This window comes from Oryctolagus cuniculus, chromosome 12 (assembly GCF_051225735.1).
Source record: "Oryctolagus cuniculus isolate XC-2025 breed Fujian yellow rabbit chromosome 12, ASM5122573v1, whole genome shotgun sequence".
Taxonomy (NCBI): Eukaryota; Metazoa; Chordata; class Mammalia; order Lagomorpha; family Leporidae; genus Oryctolagus; species Oryctolagus cuniculus.
In genome coordinates this window covers 66,523,910-66,542,720 of record NC_142878.1, presented here as the reverse complement: position 1 = coordinate 66,542,720, position 18,811 = coordinate 66,523,910, and the positions used below count along the sequence as shown (strand labels likewise).

At 45.6% G+C, this 18,811-nt stretch overlaps 2 protein-coding genes across 13 annotated transcripts in view; one reads left to right on the top strand and one right to left on the bottom strand.

The window, feature by feature from the left end:
• Window positions 1–18,243, top strand: part of TP53BP1 (tumor protein p53 binding protein 1) — a 109,709-nt gene extending 91,466 nt beyond the window's left edge. For 6 of the 9 annotated variants that reach the window (XM_070054092.2, XM_070054090.2, XM_070054091.2 and 3 more), the window contains 10 exons: window positions 5,447–5,718; window positions 6,371–6,520; window positions 6,817–7,247; window positions 10,024–10,215; window positions 10,933–11,148; window positions 12,811–13,026; window positions 16,169–16,263; window positions 16,714–16,913; window positions 17,387–17,532; window positions 17,887–18,243. In XM_070054092.2, the coding sequence (XP_069910193.2) occupies window positions 5,447–5,718; window positions 6,371–6,520; window positions 6,817–7,247; window positions 10,024–10,215; window positions 10,933–11,148; window positions 12,811–13,026; window positions 16,169–16,263; window positions 16,714–16,913; window positions 17,387–17,532; window positions 17,887–18,074 (2,106 nt within the window). In that variant the 3' untranslated portion in view covers window positions 18,075–18,243. Of the gene's footprint in view, window positions 1–5,446; window positions 5,719–6,370; window positions 6,521–6,816; window positions 7,248–10,023; window positions 10,216–10,932; window positions 11,149–12,810; window positions 13,027–13,412; window positions 13,444–16,168; window positions 16,264–16,713; window positions 16,914–17,386; window positions 17,533–17,886 lie in introns of all 9 variants that reach the window. The other 3 variants (XM_089310178.1, XM_070054093.2, XR_011380882.2) reach the window with 2 other exon arrangements.
• The window catches only part of TUBGCP4 (tubulin gamma complex component 4), a 47,620-nt gene continuing 37,334 nt past the window's right edge, over window positions 8,526–18,811 (bottom strand). For all 4 annotated transcript variants that reach the window (XR_011380387.2, XR_011380386.2, XR_011380385.2 and 1 more), the window contains one exon: window positions 8,526–9,213. The gene's annotated coding sequence lies outside the window, so the exon portion shown is untranslated. The remainder of the gene's footprint in view (window positions 9,214–18,811) is intronic.

The following is an 18,811-nucleotide window of genomic DNA, read 5'->3' as shown; positions in this document are numbered from 1 at the left end:
TCTCAAACTAATGTCAAATATTATGGGACATGAGGGCCACACAGCCTAAACAATAGGAATAGAGGCCGGTGCTGTGGTACGGCATATAAAGCTGCCATCTGCAGTGTTGGCATCCCATTTGGGTGCCATTTCAAATCCTGGTAGTTCCACTCCTGACCCGGCTCTCTGCTATGGCCTAGGAAAAGTAGTGGAAGATGGTCCAAGTCCTTGGACCCCTGCACCTGTCAAGAAACCCGGAAGAAATTCTTGGCTTTGGATTGGCCCAGCTCTGGCCATTGCAGCCATTTGGGGAGTGAACCAGCAAATGGAAGACCTCCCTCTCTCTCTCTGCCCCTCTGTAACTCTGCCTTTCAAAATAAATAAATACATTTAAAAAAAAATTTATTTATTTATTTATTTGAAAAGGTTACTGGAAAAAAGGGAGGGAAGGAGAGAGAGAGAGAGAAAGAAAGAGAAAGAGATCATTCATCCGCTGATTCACTTCCCAAATGGCCCCAGTAGCCAGGGCTGGACCCAGAACTTCATCTGGGTCTCCTATGTGGGTGCAGGGGCCCAAACACTTGGGCCATTCTGTGCTGCCCTCACAGGCACATTAGCAGGGAACTGGATCAGAAGTGGAGCAACTGGGACTTAAAGATTTATTTTTATTTATTTGAAAGAGTTAGAGAGGTAGAGACAGAGAGGTCTTCCATCTGCTGGTTCACTCCCCAGTTGGCCACAACCGCCTGAGCTGCACCATCTGAAGCCAGGAGCCAGGAGCGTCTTCTGGGTCTCCCACGCAGGTGCAGGGGCCCAAGGACTCGAGCCATCTTCTGCAATCCCAGGCCACAGCGAAGAGCTGGATTGGAAGAGGAACAGCTGGGACTAGAACCGGTGCCCATATGGCATGCCAGCACTTCAGGCCAGGGTGTTAACCCGCTGCGCCACAACGCTGGCCCCGTAAAAACATTTTTATTTGTAGATTTTTTATTTGTACTAGTAGCTTAGAAAAATTATAAAAACAGCTTTATGAGAAAAAAATTTACCTTCATGAAAAACTTTTGTAACTGTTGTAATCCACTTTGAACTCTGGCAGGTACATTATATTAATTTAATATTTCCTGTGGTGTTTTTTAAAGTATCTTCCTAGAATCAGCAGTCCTTTTTAGCTAGTCTGAGGGGTAAAAAAGCTCCATGGTGAGAAAAAAGCTTTTTTTTAAAGATTTATTTTATTATTATTTATTTATATATTTGAAAATCAGAGTTATAAAAACAGAGAGAACGAGGTTCCATCTGCTGGTTCACTCCCCAAATGGCCGCAATGGCTGGAGGTGTGCTGATCTGAAGCCAGGAGCTTCTTCTGGGTCTCCCATATGGATGCAGGGGCCCAAGCACTTGGCCATCCTCTGCTGCTTTTCCAGGCACATAAGCACGTAGCTGGATCAGAAGTGGAGCAGCCAGAACTTGAACCAGCACCCATGTGGGATGCCAGTGGTACAGATGGTGGCTTTAACCTGCTAAACCACAACACCAACCCCTGAAAATTTGAGAAATAGTAAATGCTGTTTACCCCACTGCCATCTCTGAGGAAATTTGCATATTACAGTGGTACAAGAAACGTTCTTGTAAAGATAATCTATTTTTTTTTTCTGTTTAAGCATTTTCCAAACTTATCTGACCATTAAACTTTTAGTCTTTTTTTTTTTTTTTTTTTTACCTTTGTTTGACAGGCAGAGGGGACAGTGAGAGAGAGAGAGAGACAGAGAGAAAGGTCTTCCTTTTTGAAGTTGATTCACCCCCCAATGGCTGCCACGGCGGGCGCATCGCGCTGATCCGAAGCCAGGAGCCAGGTGCTTCTCCTGGTCTCCTGTGCGGGTGCAGGGCCCAAGGACTTGGGCCATCCTCCACTGCACTCCCAGGCCATAGCAGAGAGCTGGCCTGGAAGAGGGGCAACCGGGACAGAATCCAGCGGCCCGACCAGGACTAGAACCCGGTGTGCTGGCGCCGCAAGGCGGAGGATTAGCCTATTGAGCCATGGCGCCAGCCTAGTCTTTTTTTTTTTTTTAAGATTTATTTATTATTTATGTGAAAGAGTTAGAGGGAGAGACACGCAGAGAGAAATCTTCCATCTACTGGTTCACTCCCCAGTGGCCAGGCTAAAGCCAGGAGCCAGGAGCTTCTTTCCAGTCTCTCATGTGGGTGCAGAGGCCCAAGTACTTGGCAATCTCCTGCCGCTCTCCCATGCACATTGGCTTGGAGCTGGATTGGAAGTGGAGCAGCTGAGTTCCTGGCACCCATATGAGATGCTGGCACTGCCGGTGGCGGCTTTACCTGCTATGACACAGCGCCAGGCCCTAAACTTTTTAAAAAAGATTTATTTATTTAAAAGTGAATTATAGAGTTAAGAGAATAAGAGAGAGATATCTTCTGGTTTACTCCCCAGATGGCTACAGTGTCTAGGGCTGGGCCAAGATGAAGCCAAGAGCAAGGAGCTTCTTCCAGGTCTTCCGTGTAGGGGATTTTGATGCAGTCTTTTTAGATGAGTGAGAACGATTTGAGTTGGATGTTGAAGGTTTTAAGTTTTGAGAATTAAAGAATAAGGGCTCGGTAAGCAAAGGCAGAGAGGCAGAAAACAGAGTATGCAGGAGAGAGCGGTCTGGTTGGTGGGTAGTACTTTTAAAGATTTTATTCATTTCTTTACCAGCAGCTTCTTTAGATTGTTACTACGTTCCTAGCACCATGGCAGACACTGGTACTAGGAAGCCAAAAGGACAGTGGACCTATTCCCTAGTGGTTTACAGTGGGCATGTAGTTGGAACAGAATGTGTTGATTGCTGAAGCAGAGGTGTGGGAAGATGTGCTCCAAAGAAGGCGTGAGCCTCAACGCCTACCTGAGGGAGGCTCAAAAACCTCATGGAAGAAACTGCTCAAATACCACTGCGGTGCCCGAGAGGATACTGCAGGCAGAATGAAAAGGAGACATGCAAACAGGCCTGGGGCAGGGTAAGGAATGGTGACGAGAGGCTGTTGAGGTTGATAAGAGCCTGGAGCATAAAGGGCTTTCTGTACCACAGAAGAGAGTTCAGATTTTTGTCCTCTGTGTGATGAGGAGCCCTCAAAGAATTGTTTGGGGAAGAAGTGACATACTGAGGTGTGCATGTCGGAGAGGTCAGCAGGGCAACAGTGCATCATAGTGGCTTGAGATTAGAGGGATGGTTCAGGTAAGAGGTAATGATGGTCAGGTTAGGATGGTGGCAGTGGAGGTTGGCAGGAGAGAAAACGATGTAAGAAATATAAAGAAGGTAAAATTGATAGTGCTGGTGAATTCCTGAATATGGGGTTTCAGGGAGAGGGAAGAATCTGAATATATTCCTGGGCTTTGGACTGGGCAGCTGGGTAGTAGATAATATGTGGACTCAGTTGGAGACCATAAATAGGACACTGGTTTGAGGAGGAGCTTTTATTTCAGTAAACATTGAGGGCCTTGTTTGTGGCAGATCTTGTGATACATTTTGGGACTATATCCAGGAACGATGTTTAAGATCTTCCAGTGTGGCCTCTAGGGGAGACACACAGAAAGAAAACAAGTAAACAAATAGATCTTAACAAGCTGACTTGGAGTGTGCTTTCATTATGAGAGTAGTAGCTTTGACTGCTGGGCAGTTCCAAAGGCAGTCCCAGCTTTCTAGGCAGGCCTTGTCCTTGCGTGCTTCTCATGTCCGTGAGAAAAAACTGACTCAAGTTTTGGGCTTATGGTCAGGTGTCCATGGTAGACTGTGCTAACTTGGATCCAGCTAGGTAGGGCATGTTAATGTTACCAAGATTGTGGAGGAGGTGCAGTTACTGGGAAATGACTCTGAACATAGATGGGGCTAAGGTACAGCAAAGGAAAGTTGTGAGGATTAGATTAGGAAACTTGGAAGTTGCTGTATGAGTCATCTGGTGCATGTAAGCCACTAAGAATGAAGACAGAAGCAGGAATGAGAGGATAGCAGGGGGCCTGTGAATCAGGAGTTAATATTTTGATGCATCAGAGAACAATTGGAAGAGTATTAGTGGATAACAACAAGGGGAGCAGAGAAGATGGTTTAAGAGGATGGAAAATAGTGGTTTGTTAGAAGCAGGATGTGGGAGGTGGGGAGACAGAAATGGTCTGTAAATGGCACTGGGCATCAAGGAGATTCCTCACTGCAAAACTGTTGGGTTTGAGGGTTTGGTGGAAAGCAAGCATTCCCTTCCAGAGAGAACTGCAGGGGGATGGGAGATGTAATAAAAGGATTCACTCCTTGAGGGAAAGGAAATAAGAGTGAATCGTAGATTGAGTTTAGGATGTGTTGAGTTTCAGGTGTCTGTGGTACATCCAAGGGGAAGAGTTCAGTAGCATTTGAATCTTTGAGTTTGGCCCTGAGTGGTCACTGTTTTGTTGGTAGACAGACGGGATGCAGATAAAAGTGAGAAAAGACAAGAGAGCAGAGTCCTAGGAAGTGCCAGTCTTAAAGGAATAGGCTAAGGGTAATCCCAGAGTAAGCATGAACAGCAGCAATCAAAGTGGTAGAGTGAAAGGAAGAGAAAATGATTTTAAGTATTTTAAAGGAGGAGATATTTTTAAGAAGGGAGAAGTCAAACAATCATTTAAGCATCTTACGGTATTGTGTGCTGTATTGGAAAGTAGTACAACATTAAAAAAAAGTTTCAGTAATGTAGTATGTGGAAAACCACTCATTTTCTCCTTTGATCTCATTATCTCACCTGTCTGCTCACCTGTTTCTGGGTTCAAATATTCTTGGTGGCCAGAGGTTGTGAACTTGTCCAGTTGAAAAATAATTACCTAGCTCTCTTTCTTCCCAGTCGAGTGCCATCTTTATTTTTTATTGAAATACAATGTCCCAGTATAACAGATCTTAAATGTTCACTCCTTGACTTTTTTATTTTTTTTATTTTTATTTTTTTGACAGGCAGAGTGGACAGTGAGAGAGAGAGAGAAAGGTCTTCCTTTTGCCGTTGGTTCACCCTCCAATGGCCGCCATGGCTGGCGCGCTGCGGCCAGCGCACCGTGCTGATCCGAAGGCAGGAGCCAGGTGTTTCTCCTGGTCTCCCATGGGATGCAGGGCCCAAGGACTTGGGCCATCCTCCACCGCACTCCCGGGCCACAGCAGAGAGCTGGCCTGGAAGAGGGGCAACCGGGACAGAATCCGGCGCCCCGACCAGGACTAGAACCCGGTGTGCCGGCGCCGCAAGGCGGAGGATTAGCCTGTTGAGCCATGGCGCCGGCCACTCCTTGACTTTTGACAATTTTATGTAACCATTACTCAAAACAGATAGAGAACATTCCATTATTGCAAAACGTTTCCTCCTGTTTGCTACCTTTCTGTAGTAAAATTTCTTGCTGTCTCTAGTATTTTCCAGCCATCACCTTACTTTTATGTTATTGTGGCTTTTTTAAGCTGTATCCATTTCTTCCTTACAGGAAACTGAAGAGCCAATTGTAGAGTGTCAGGAGTGTGAAACTGAAGTGTCCCCTTCCCAGACTGGGGGCTCCTCAGGTGACCTGGGGGATATCAGCTCCTTCTCCTCCAAGGCATCCAGCTTACACCGCACGTCAAGTGGGACGAGTCTCTCAGCCATGCACAGCAGTGGCAGCTCAGGGAGAGGAGCCGCACCACCCAAAGGGAAAACCAGCGGGACAGAACCCGCAGATTTTGCCTTACCCAGCTCCCGAGGAGGCCCAGGAAAACTGAGGTGCAGACAGGGTCTCCAGAGAGAGCCACAGCAGGGGCAGGGTTGCTGACATTTTAATATCACAGGAAAAGGGGAGTAATGGGAAATCCCTTATTACTGACCTAGGATAAATCAACTCCTCTTCCTCCCCAGTTTGTTCCTCTCCTATTTTGGGTTCACGTGGGAGGTAGGGTGGAGCCCTGTGGGAAGATGGGGTTGGCAAGGAAGCCCCTGAGGAAACGTAAACACAGGTGCGGGGACTCGGCATGCTGAGTACATGCTCCAGGCCCCCTGTACTGTGCAGCCTACACGTTTTGGTCGGGAGTATAGGACATTTGGGGTAGTGGCCCCAGCTTGATGCATCCCCTGCTTTTTGTTATCTTTGCAGGTTTCCAGAGCCTGAAGTAGCGAAGGCAGGGCAGAAGTGGGTGTGCTGTTTTTGAGGGCAGCAGTAGAAAGCTTTGTGAGGAGGGAACAGACTGTCACAGAGGAGGATGTCCTTTACTTGCTATCCCATATTCCCCACTCCCTGGCTGAGATTTTGGTGGTGGGTTTATGAGCCAGCTCCCTGCTGCCCTGGATCCCCAGCACATGTAGGGTAGGGCCAAGGGGAGACTGTGAAGAAGGGGTCCAGTAGCAGGTGCTATCAGACTAACTTGTCTTCATTCTCTAGTCCTAGAAAAGGGGTCAGTCAGACAGGGGCGCCAGTGTGTGAGGAGGATGGTGATGCAGGCCTTGGCATCAGACAGGGAGGGAAGGCTCCAGTCACGCCTCGTGGGCGCGGGCGAAGGGGCCGCCCGCCTTCTCGGACCACTGGAACCAGGTACCCGGGTAGTGTGAGATACACTTAGTCTGTGACTTGTTCAGAAAAAAGGGAGTAGAGAGAAGAGATGGGAGTAGAGAGTATGTGGGGTGTCAGGAGGGAGAAGAGGGGCCCAGTTGACTGGGGAGTGGGCAGGGATCAGAGTGAGGCGCCTGAGAGACCAGGCTCTTGCCTGTGATGGGGTTAATCAAGAATGGGCTAAAGAGACCCATGGACAATGGAGTGGGGAAATTGGTAGATAGGTACTTACAGCTGCTGCTTCTCACTGCCTTCTCCTGTCTCTTATCTCCCTTTAGAGAAACAGCTGTGCCTGGCCCCTTGGGCATAGAGGACATTTCACCCAGCATGTCACCGGATGATAAATCCTTCACCCGAATCATGCCCCGAGTGCCAGACTCCAGCAGACGAGCAGATGTGGGCACTGGTGCTTTGCGTCGTAGTGACTCTCCAGAGATTCCTTTCCAGGCTGCTGCTGGCTCCTCTGATGGCTTAGATACCTCCTCTCCAGGGAACAGCTTTGTAGGGCTTCGTGTCGTAGCCAAATGGTCATCCAATGGCTATTTTTACTCTGGGAAAATCACACGAGATGTTGGAGCTGGGAAGTATAAATTGCTCTTTGATGATGGGTACGAGTGTGATGTATTGGGCAAAGACATTCTCTTGTGCGACCCCATCCCACTGGACACAGAAGTGACAGCACTTTCAGAAGATGAGTATTTCAGCGCAGGTAATATAAAGAGCAGTTTCTAGAGACTTACTGTGTTCTCTGTTACTTCTGTTCTCTCTGTATCTATCAAGACATGCACGCCAACCTGAAGGGCTTTTCTGGACTCTCTAATGTCAGAAAGTCCATTTCTGCAACACTGGTTCCTCTTGCCACTGGCTCTCTTACTCATTTGTTGTTTGCTTGTCTTAGAATAAACTTATTCTGGAATAATTTAGTTTTACAAAAAATTGCCAAGCTTCCACCCAGCTTTCCTTATTATTCATGCCTCACATTGATATGGTACATTTGTCAAAACTAAGAAACCAGTCTTTTTACATTACTATTAATTGTACTCCAGATTTTGATTGGATCTCAAAGTCCTTCTGTTTCAGGACCCAGTCCGGGATACCACAGTGCATTTAGTCATCTTGTGTCCTTTGGTCTTCTTTGATTTGTGGCAGTTTCTGAGTCTTTTGTTTCTATGACCTGGACAGATTTGAGGAGTACTGGACAGGTATTTTGTGTAATGTCCTTACAGTTGGGTGTGTCTGCTTTCTCATTAGACTGTGGTTTTTGGTTTTTAAAAAGTACATCACGAGATGAAGTACCCTTTCCACTGTAGCAAATGGTGGCCAGGCATGACATTACTCGAGATGCTTATCTTTATCCCTGGTTAAGGTGGTATTTTTAAGCTTTCTCTCTAAGGTTGGTGTTTTTTCCCTTTCCGTATTCTGTTGTCTCACTGCTGACCTTTGAACTTACCATACTCTTTGATGGCAGCTCAGTAGGTGAGTGTGGCAGACACACTGAGACATTTTAGCTTAGGAGGAAGTTGTTAGTGCTGTCTTTGTATACCTGCACATCCACCACTTAATGTTTGTTTGGAAGAACAGTGGCTTTCTTATTTTTAAAGTAGTCAGTATTGGTGATAGTGAGGGATTTGTGTTTGTCATTACTGTTTCACGTACTAGTTCTAATCTTGCCTACTTTCTGTGAACTTACCTGAAGATTCCTATTTGTATTGTTTATCATTTTAAAATGTCCTTTTTGGGACTTGTTTGGAACATGAGTTGTGGTAACGTACAGACAGGCCTTTCTACTAAGCCTCTCCAGCTCTCTTGTACTTGGAATCCTTAGAGTAGTTGCTGCTGGCCCTTTCTTTCAAGTGTTAAATAGGCACCTCCACCTTGTAGTTCAGGCAACACTGTTAGCTGGATATGGCTCTGTTAGGAGTAGCACATGGATTGGGATCTCTTATGGGCTGTGACCTATAGTTTTGTGTGTCACATGCATTTGCTCTTTTGTTTATTTTAAAGATTTATTTATTTGAAAGTCAGAGAGCAAGAATGAGAGACTGAAAGATTGTGCTTCCATCTGCTGGTTCACTCCCAAAATGGCCCTGATACCCAGTGCTGGACCAGGCCAAAGCCAGGAGCTTCATACAGGTCTCCCACATGGGTGACAGGGGCCCAAACACTTGGGCCATCCTCTGCTGTTTTTCTCAGGCCATTTGCAGGAGCTGAATTGGAAATGGAGCAGTTAAGACTTGAACCAGTGCCCATATGGGATGTGGGTGTCGCAGGCAGTGGCTTTATCCGCTGTGCCACTCTTAGTAGCCTCACATTTGCCACTCTCAGAAGTACACACTTAGCCCTTTTAAGACAAAGATAGAGAGCTTGGTATCCAGAGTGAATCCTGACATGAAAGGTTAGGGATTTGGTGTAGCACTTATTGAAGCTGTCTCCTAATGTCAGCGCTAGACTGCTTCTAGTTCTGGCAGCTCTTCATTAGTGTGAACTGTATTCTTGGCCTTGGGCTTCTTTGTGCTTTAGCGATGGTCTTTATGATTTAGTTTAGTGCAAGTAGATGAAACAACCAGCAGAGGGAATGAGTGATTCTGTGGCAAAAACAGGAAACCGAGGCCTGCTTTTTCTCTGTATTCTTTTCCTTTGTGGGACGGTTGAGTTTCTTTTCAGTCAGGCACAGGCTGTTGGGAGAGAACAAAAGAACAAAACTGACCTTTCTGTTTATAGCAATGATACAGGTATTCAAAGGTATGTCTTGTTCTTGGATTGTGAATGTGTGTGTATATGCTATAAAGTGTTCATTCCTAGATAGCGGCGAAGGAGAGTTCCCTCAGTTCGGAAACAGGTCTTGCCCAAGGCCACCTAGCTTGTCAGTAGCAGATTTAGTCCTTGGCTCAGTACTCCTGAATGCTAGCCCAGTGTCCTTTTGTGCCCCACATTGTGTCTTCTAACCCAGAGCCATCACATTCCCAGTTGTAAAGAGCAGGCACGCAGATGCTAGGAAAGGCGAGGCGAGCGAGACAAGATTTGGTTTTCTCCCTTTCTTTGCTGTGTATCAGATATACACATGCTGTTTTTAAAATGATGTCATCTTTCACCTATAGCCTAAGACTTATCACTCAGCCTCCAGAGAAGCCACTACAGAAAGGAGCAGTAAGTTACAATGGGGTCATTCAGAAACCACGTGCCATATCACTTCAAGGGAACCAGCTGAACCATTAACAATGCAAAATGGCTGGCATGGGGAAATTTTATAATTTAAGGTCACTTTCTGTTGTGAAACATTGTTTATCCTAATGCCAGAGTGCTAGCTACTTATACCCTGACTGTTGTTACTATTTGGGATTGACAGCTAGAATTCTTTTGGGTCCTCGCTTGAGTTCTCTGTTACTTTCTCTGAATTTCTTACTCACGCTGGCCTTGCCGAGCCCTTGTGAGAGGGTGCTGGCCACCGACACCACCAGCAGGTTTCTCTCTCTTTTTTCCTCTAGGAGTGGTGAAAGGGCATAGGAAGGAGTCCGGGGAGCTGTACTACAGCATTGAGAAGGAAGGCCAGAGGAAGTGGTATAAGCGAATGGCTGTCATCCTGTCCTTGGAACAAGGAAACAGACTGAGAGAACAGTATGGGCTTGGCCCATACGAGGCAGTAACACCCCTCACAAAAGCAGCGGATATAAGCTTAGGTAAGACCTTTGCTTCCTGAACAGCTGCCTTTGGGCCCCTGCTCTGTTTAGAGTGGGAGGAGCTATTTCTGGAACAATCAGTGATGCTTCTCTCACACCTGTTATTCCCATGTGTGGCTTATCAGATGGTGATAAGCTGTCACTTTCAAGAGCTATTGCTATAGCTATTGCTGTAGCTCCAAAGAGTACATCCTTAGTGTTTTTCTGGCTTCATCAGTTCTTTTTTTTTTTTTTTTTTTTTTTAAGATTTATTTATTTATTTGAAAACAGAGTTACACAGATACAGAGGTCTTCCATCTGCTGGTTCACTCCCCAGTTGGCTGCAACGGCCAGAGTTGAGCCAATGCAAAGCCAGGGACCAGGAGCTTCTTCCAGGTCTCCCACGTGGGTGCAGGGACCATCTTCTGCTTTCCCAGGCCATATCAGAGAGCTGGATTGGAAGTGGATTGGAAGCGCCCATATGGGATGCTGGTGCTTCAGGCCAGGGCATTAACCCAATGTGCCACAGTGCCGGCCCCTCTCAGTTCTTCAGGGGACAGAGACATTTCAGGGATGGCAAAGACTGGAACAGAAAATGATAGCCTAAAAGAGCCTTCCTGCCCCTGTGGGAGGCAGAGAAAAGGGCACTGTGGTATCTAAATCAGGCTTCGCCCAGCTTCTTGGGTTCAGGGCTTCAGACCATGGGATGTGACCAACCTTTGGCTTGTTCCAACGTAGACAACTTGGTGGAAGGGAAGCGGAAACGGCGCAGTAACATCAGCTCCCCAGCTACCCCCACTGCGTCCAGCAGCAGCAGCACAACGCCTGCCCGTAAGATCACAGAAAGTCCTCGGGCCTCTGTGGGCGTTCCCGCAGGCAAAAGAAAACTTATTGCTTCTGAAGAGGAACGGTCCCCTGCCAAGCGAGGCCGCAAGTCTGCTGCCGCGAAACCTGGTGAGTGCTGCTTTCTGCCTCATTCTGCCCTGACCCCTGCAACGTTCAGGGTCAGCTGCTGGGAAGATGGAGCCTAACACAGGGCAGTGGCCTCTCAGTCCTGGCTGTAAAGTCCTGTGCGTTACCAAGCCCACAGCAGGTGCTCAGAGGCACCTTGCTCCCTGTTCTTTGAGCAGAGCGGGGGATAAGAGGCCAGGCCTCCATCACAGACATTCGTTGACTCCAGTGTTACCACAGAAGGGAAGAAGAATTAGAGGCAGATTCAAAATATGTGAATTTGTCTTAGACCTCTGCCTTGGCCTGGTGCTATCTTTGTTTCCTGCTCCCTCTCCCTTGTGCTCAGGTCCCTCCGGCTTTCTATTTCCCACAAGAAGATTGTAGCCCAGCCTGGGTCACCCCTGTTCCTATTCCATCCCTTTCCAGTCTCTCATTTTCAGTACTCAGACTGGAGTAGGATCTGTCTACTTCTTATTGACTCAGACCCAGCTGCCTGGGTTCTGAGATAGAGGGCAGGTGATTTGGTCTCTGTCCTACGGAGCTCGTGCAGGCTGGTGACCTGATAATGACTCCATCGTCTTGGCACCTGAGTTCCTGTGTTTCCTGTGTGTTTGAATTTTATTTCCTTTTTCCACCTGCCACTGCTATTGTGATATTTAAAAACAGCCACTTGAATTCTTGTGAGGCATGGAGCCAGCTGCTTCATATGTCTTATCTGATATACATAAAATCCTTTGAAGTTTAGGTGCCTGGATTTGTTATCCAGTTGAAGAATCTGAGGCGCAGAAAGGTGGCTTTCGATTCAAATTTTGAACTCCAGCCTTATACATGACATCATATTGTACATATTACGTTATTTTGCCTCTGAGACTGTTTTTTTTTTTTTTTTTCCTGAGACTGTTCTTTTGCTGGTTATTGTAGGGAGGCATGCATGACCTGTCTGTCATCTTAGCCTCCTAATGAACCTACGATTCAGCTTCTCCAGGCCAGGTATCCTGTTTCCTTTTCAAGGACTTATTGGGGCACTTCTAGCATGGGTGTTCTGGGAGTCCTGGACTAGCTGGTTCACTTCCCTAACCAGGTGTTGGAAACTGGGACGCGGAGGCAGGCTATTTTGATGTGGCTCCATCTATCTGTAAAAACACTTTATTACCAAGCATTCTTTGTGCCATTCTGGTGAGGGTTACAAAAGGGATGGGAAGATCTGCTGGGGATATTTCTTGGTAATAAAGATGTATGTGTATATGTGTGTGTGTGTGTGTGTGTTTTAAGGCTCTTCAAAATAGCCCATAGCCTATGGGGAATCAGAGAATGGGGCAGAGAAAGTGGGCTGAAAATACCCAGACACTTTACACTATTTGCCTATTTTTTGTATTAGAACCACTTCCTTCTTCAGATGATCTCAGAAATACTTAGTTTGGCTAAACAGAAACAGAACTAGTTAATTTTCGTTTATGAAAACATTGTCATGGATGTTTAAAACTTAAATATGTAAATTTCTCTTCATTATAAATTTGGTCCTAGGTTATTGGCCATAGGAATGGTCTTTGGTTCCTAGCTCAGAAAAGTTCATCAGGACATTGCCTATCCCTCAGGTCATACTTGGGCCAGGGCCTCTGCCCAGGCAATGGTCTTCTCTTGTAACTGTGCCTCTGTCCTTACCAGGTGCAGTGGGGGCAGGAGAGTGTGTGAGCCCCTGTGAAAGTGGAGATCACACCACTGAACCCTCTACCATGGAAGAGCAAAGGGGTCCTTTACCACTCAACAAGACCTTGTTTCTGGGCTATGCCTTTCTCCTCACCATGGCCACAACCAGTGACAAGCTGGCCAGCCGCTCCAAGCTGTCCGATGGGCCTACAGGAAGCAGTGAGGAAGAGGAGGGTAAGGCCCAAGGAAGCCCTGGGACTGTGATACATGCCTACTTCCTTAATTTGCATTCACTTTATGAGCTGGTGGTTTCCCTGGCATCTGTAGAGCTGGGGCAAATAGCAACTGGGACCTTGGTCTAAAAAGTGAAAACTAATTTGTACCCTGCTTCTTGGTTTATAGTTTTCGTAAAATTCCCCCAAGTCAGTGGTTCCTCAAAATAGTCCTCTGAAGCAGATGAGAAATAGATCTTTCATCTGTTGAGCTTGGAGTGGTTAACTAATTGTTTTTCATCCACAATAGTGACAGCTTTGGGAGTAGAACCCAGTGTTCATTTTACCCTACTACAGCTATCCAGGTCAGGTTTCTGAGGACCCTGCTGTCTTCCGTTTGTGTTCTAGGGGCAACTAGTGGAGCAAAGCTACATGGAAGGTGAGGTTCATTGTTTTGAGAGTGTAAGACTGGGAATGTGGGGTGCCTAGTGTGATCAGAAGGTGCTTGTAGGTCTTTTCAGCTCTTGTTCCTGTCTTTGACCTTACTCTGCATTGCATTTCTATGTTTTTACTGCTTTTGAGTGAAGGCTGAAGTGGGGAAAGGTAAGTCTGAAAAGTATGCAGTCTAGGACAAAGGACATACACAATGTATTCACTACAAGTGACTATCCAAATGTGTCTCAAGGTTAAAGGTCCAGATAGAATGTCTACTGTTGAGTCTTAGAAGATGGAATTCAGTTAGGGAATGTGGTTGTCAGAGATCTGTGATGGTAGGCGTTTCAGGTATGGATGACACCTCATTTATCAAAACTGTCTTTACAACTGTACCATATGGAGGAGAAGTACAAGGACACAGGAGGGGTGATTAGGGAGTTGCAGTGATGGTTGGTGCTATTTGGAAGGTGCGTATAGAGAAGCTGTGGTGTGGAGATATTGGGCTATGGGAGTAGGCATGGTGTGTTGTGGATATCCAAGGTTAAGTGTATGCAAAGGCTTGTCAAACAATTCACATAGGTACATTTAGAAATAAAGAGGCATGTGAGGAATTTCCTAGCCAAACATTCTTAGTTTAATCATAAATAATTAGGAATTCTTTGAGGGTTCTGTATAGAGGTGTGTCACGGCACTGAGGCAGTGATCATGGTCTTGGTTTCTTCTTGCTTTCACAATATTGTTCCAACTGTGTCCTAGCCCTTCCCTGCACCAGGCAGCTCTGCACGTGTTTTCCTGTTGCTTGGCACCCTAGTCAACTAAGCTGACTTCGGTATGCAAATCAGGCTGTTGAATTCTTTTAAAATCTGTGCTTTTGAGAGACCTAATAAATTCAGAAAAAGTAAGTGAGGCATTCGGGTAGCCTTTTGTAAAGGGGTCTCCTGGTTTCTGTTAGAAAGTTTGTGGTCATGGTGAATGCATCTACTTTATGTTGGTTCCTTCATCCACAGACACTGGCCCAGCACCACCAGAATCTTTAATATTTTTGGCATATGAGAATGCTTAGGGGTTTCTCAGTCTCAAGGCTGAAGACATCTGCACTAAAACAATCCTTTGCAGAATTAATTTTCAAGAAACTGATAGGTGTTACAAGATACATGAGAACTCTTAGATGCCTGTTTATAGCAAGAGTGCAGTAAAATACTAAATTCACCTTATGAGACATTTACTAATAATATGGTAGCCAGTCTTGTGAGATGGCACACCATCAGGGGACTCGTCAGACACAGGAATGGACTCTGGATTTGAGTTTATTTAGTTCCTTCCTCCTCTGTTTAAATGGTAGAATTAACCTCCATTTGGCAGGGCCCTCATACCTTGAAAGTAAAGAAAATCAAACCCAATTATTGGAGAAAAATTAGCAAGATGAACTGCATAGACAGGGTAATTATAATTGGGGCTTAAAATCCTAAATAAGTCAGCATGGGAAACAGTTCTGAGGGTAATGAATGACACATGAGCAGGAGTCTTGGTGGTAAAGGTGGTGACACCAAAACAATGCTATGACAAAGACAAAGAGCTTGATACATTCTAACAGCCGTTTAGTCTCCAGTTTGGGCAGTTTGAGACGAATGGAGACTCAAGAAGAGAGGATACGGGTGAAGAAGGGGGCCTGACAGACCAAAGCAAAGATGAGGGTGGGGATCAGTACAGTGGAGCAGCCCTGGTAGGGAAGGAGGGCACCCAGGGCGTGTTTGTAAGGGGCCTGCTTTCCCAGTACCACAGGGGCTAAGGGGAAAGTGGAGTGGTCCTGGTACTGAACTTTATGCATTGGGTTGGTTTTTTGTTTGTGGTAAAATGTCAATTATAATTTCCCAGGACTTGTACGTAATGAAAATCTCTAATGTCTTGCTTTTTTTTTTTTAATGTGTTATTTATATATAAGAGGAACAGATGATAAGAAAACAAGCTCATATTAGATATTTGGTCAAAAGAAGCAATTTCTAATTGCCTAGGGTCATTACAGCTCCAGCCTCATCTCTCATACCTTCTGCTTCACCCCCAGACTGTAGAGCAGTCACTGATGCTCAGTGCCCTGAGGTACTTCAAGATCATCAAAGGTAGATAGTTTTCAACAAAGAGGTTGAAACAGGATTTTGATTAACCTTCAGTTATTGGTTACATTTTAAAAACCTTACTTTCCTTGAGCATTCTGGCTTATCAAAATTTCAGGTATAATGGGTTAAGAAAACGCTGATAAAGTGATAATTTGCAGGTTTTATTATCAAGTATTCATCAGCTCTGCTTCATTTCCAAAGAAGTAGAGGGAAGGGGTTTAATTTGAGGCGAGAGAAATTTAGGGTAGACATAAGAACTTCCTGATGGTAAGGGTTATTCATATTGGAGTATGACATTGTGGGAAATGGTTGTCCATCCCTACGAGCAGTACTGTGACTTAGGTTTAGTATAGGAACCTTTGATGTTTTTAGGTCTAGGACCTACCTCCATTCCTGATCTTTCTGTTCCCCCCGTTCTTGTCCCTTCTTTTAGCAGCATTAAATAGGCCTCAAGAGCAGTCTCTGAGCTGTGGGAAGCCCTAGTTTGGGGGTACACTGCTGTGGCGATAGCTGGGGAGTGAAAAGGAGGTGGGAAGCAGCAGGCAGAATGTAGCAAATGGGAAACCAGCCAACGCGGTCATTATTGACTACCTTGATTATCTTTTTTTTATATAGAATTTTTAGAAATTCCACCTTTCAACAAGCAGTATACAGAATCCCAGCTTCGAGCAGGAGCTGGCTATATCCTTGAAGATTTCAATGAAGCCCAGGTGAGGAGTTTCTTCGTGTGGCTTCCCAGAGTGACAATCGTAAGAGCCCACTTGATGTACTGAGAAGAGGCCTCAGAGAGGTCAGAGATTTTAGGGACTAGGAAACAGCCAAAATGTTGCATGAAATATTCTTACCATATACAAGGAAGAGAAATTTGAACCTTAGGTTACTTAATGGCTATGGTTCTGTTGCTGAGACCAAAGCAGCTTGAAATTTGTGTTCGGTGGAAATGCCCACTGGTGCTGCTGATTCCTAGCCTGAAAGGCCAGGGCTATGGGTTTTTGTTGTCCCGCAGGGATATAGGCTCTCAGAAAGCTGCAGGTAAGGCAGAGAATCTGGGGAAGTTTGCTGAGTAGTTGGAAGGCTTCAGTCTGTTCTCATTACGACTGCTACTCAGGAGCTTTCCATAGGAATCACCAGACCCAGTGGCTTGGTTACTTTCCTTGTAGTGTAACACAGCCTACCAGTGTCTGCTAATTGCGGATCAACACTGTCGAACCCGGAAGTACTTCCTGTGCCTTGCCAGTGGGATTCCTTGTGTGTCTCATGTCTGGGTCCATGACAGTTGCCATGCCAACCAGCTCCAGAACTACCGTAATTACCTGTTGCCAGCTGGGTACAGCCTTGAGGAACAGAGAATCCTGGATTGGTGAGTATTTGAGGGCCCAAAGTTGTGTAGCAAGAAGATGGGAAGCTTTTGGAAGGGAGATCTAGGTGAGAGAATCAGTGTTTCTGGAAATGGAAATATTTTCAGGGTAACTTAGAATGTTGAGTGGGTTTGAAATGACCTCAGCAATTTACTGAAACATTTCATTTCCACAGGCTAGGAACCTTTTGAAAGTACGTGTCACTTTTCTCAACCCCTAAGGTTAGGGAACTAAGTTATGCAAGCATTAAATTTTTTTGCTATTATTCTTGGCCCTAGGATGAATAGAGAAAGAAGGCCAGGATCCCAGAGAGTGCACATCATTCACAGAAAAAGGGCGAGGGTGAGGGTCCCCTAATAATAGAGCTTCATTGTGAAAGCACTCAGAGTACCTTTGCAGAAGGGCCACTGGCTGGGTATTTTCTGTCCTAAGTCCTTTCCAGTTCCAAAGTGCTGTGTGTCTGACTCCTCCGTAGGCAACCTCGTGAAAACCCTTTCCAGAATCTGAAGGTACTCTTGGTGTCAGACCAACAGCAGAATTTCCTGGAGCTCTGGTCTGAGATCCTCATGACTGGTGGAGCAGCCTCTGTGAAGCAGCATCATTCAAGTGCCCACAACAAAGGTACTTGGAAAGTGTGTATGAGTTGTTATTGTCCAAGGATGTCCTCAGACCCATAGCTGTTAGGCCTGTGGTCCATGTCTCACTTTCCTGATAGGTTGACCTTATCAGCAGAAAGGCACCACCTTCAAGAGGTAAGTCATTGTATTCCACTGCTTCCCAGTGATCTATTTGTTAAACATTTCTTGTGTCAGTGTACAGTAACTGTAACTTCCTTTTGGTCATCAGTAGTGCCGTGTTTGTCCTAAGATGTTAATTTGGGCTGAGGTGGCTGTTACTGGTAGGAAGCATGTCTGTCTCTATAATAAAGGGCTCACTCAAGTGTCCTTTTCTCCTTCGCTTTCCCTGCTCCTTCAGATATTGCTTTAGGGGTATTTGACGTGGTGGTGACGGACCCCTCCTGCCCAGCCTCGGTGCTGAAGTGTGCCGAAGCATTGCAGCTGCCGGTGGTGTCACAAGAGTGGGTGATCCAGTGCCTCATTGTTGGGGAAAGAATTGGATTCAAGCAGCATCCAAAATACAAACATGATTATGTTTCTCACTAAAGATACTTGGTCTTACCGGCTTTGTTCCCTGCTCTTGTGGAGATTGTGTTTTAACCAGGTTTTAAATGTGTCTTGTGTGTAACTGGATTCCTTGCATGGATCTTGTATATAGTTTTATTTGCTGGACTTTTATGATAAAATAAATGTTGAATCTCTTTGGTTGTAGTAACTGGAATTTTTCATCTTTCTTTGAGCTTAAACTCAACAAATTATTAGAACAGTGCTTTCTCTGAGGTTTCTTACAAGGATGGATAACCAAGGAAAATAAGTTAAGAGTAAACTGTATTTTGTGGTATCGCTGTCAAGAGATTACCTCAGGCTGTCTAAAACACTTTGTTTCCAAAATCCTGATTTGAAAGGAGGTAAATGCTCAGATTAATAGTTGTGCCAAGTGTTGAATGGAACTGGGGACAGCTAGAAAAAGGCTGTCTCTCTCTGGAGCTCAGCTAACATAGGCTGTACCCCCCCACTTCCAGAGCTACAAGGGAAAAGGACCAATTGCTGTAAATGGACAGCGCTGATAAGCTTGATGGGATGACTCTAAGAGCAACATGAAGACACTTGGAAATGTTAAATGCTCTAGGTTACAGTCAAGGCCAATGTTATTACTGCCACCATGGCTGCTGGACACTAGTCCTTCCCTACCCTGCCCGTGGCATCATCCCTGTTAATGTCCTCTTTTAAGCAGGGCCCTTCCTCTGGAAGCAGCAGTGGAAGGGATGGTCTTCAGTTGGTAA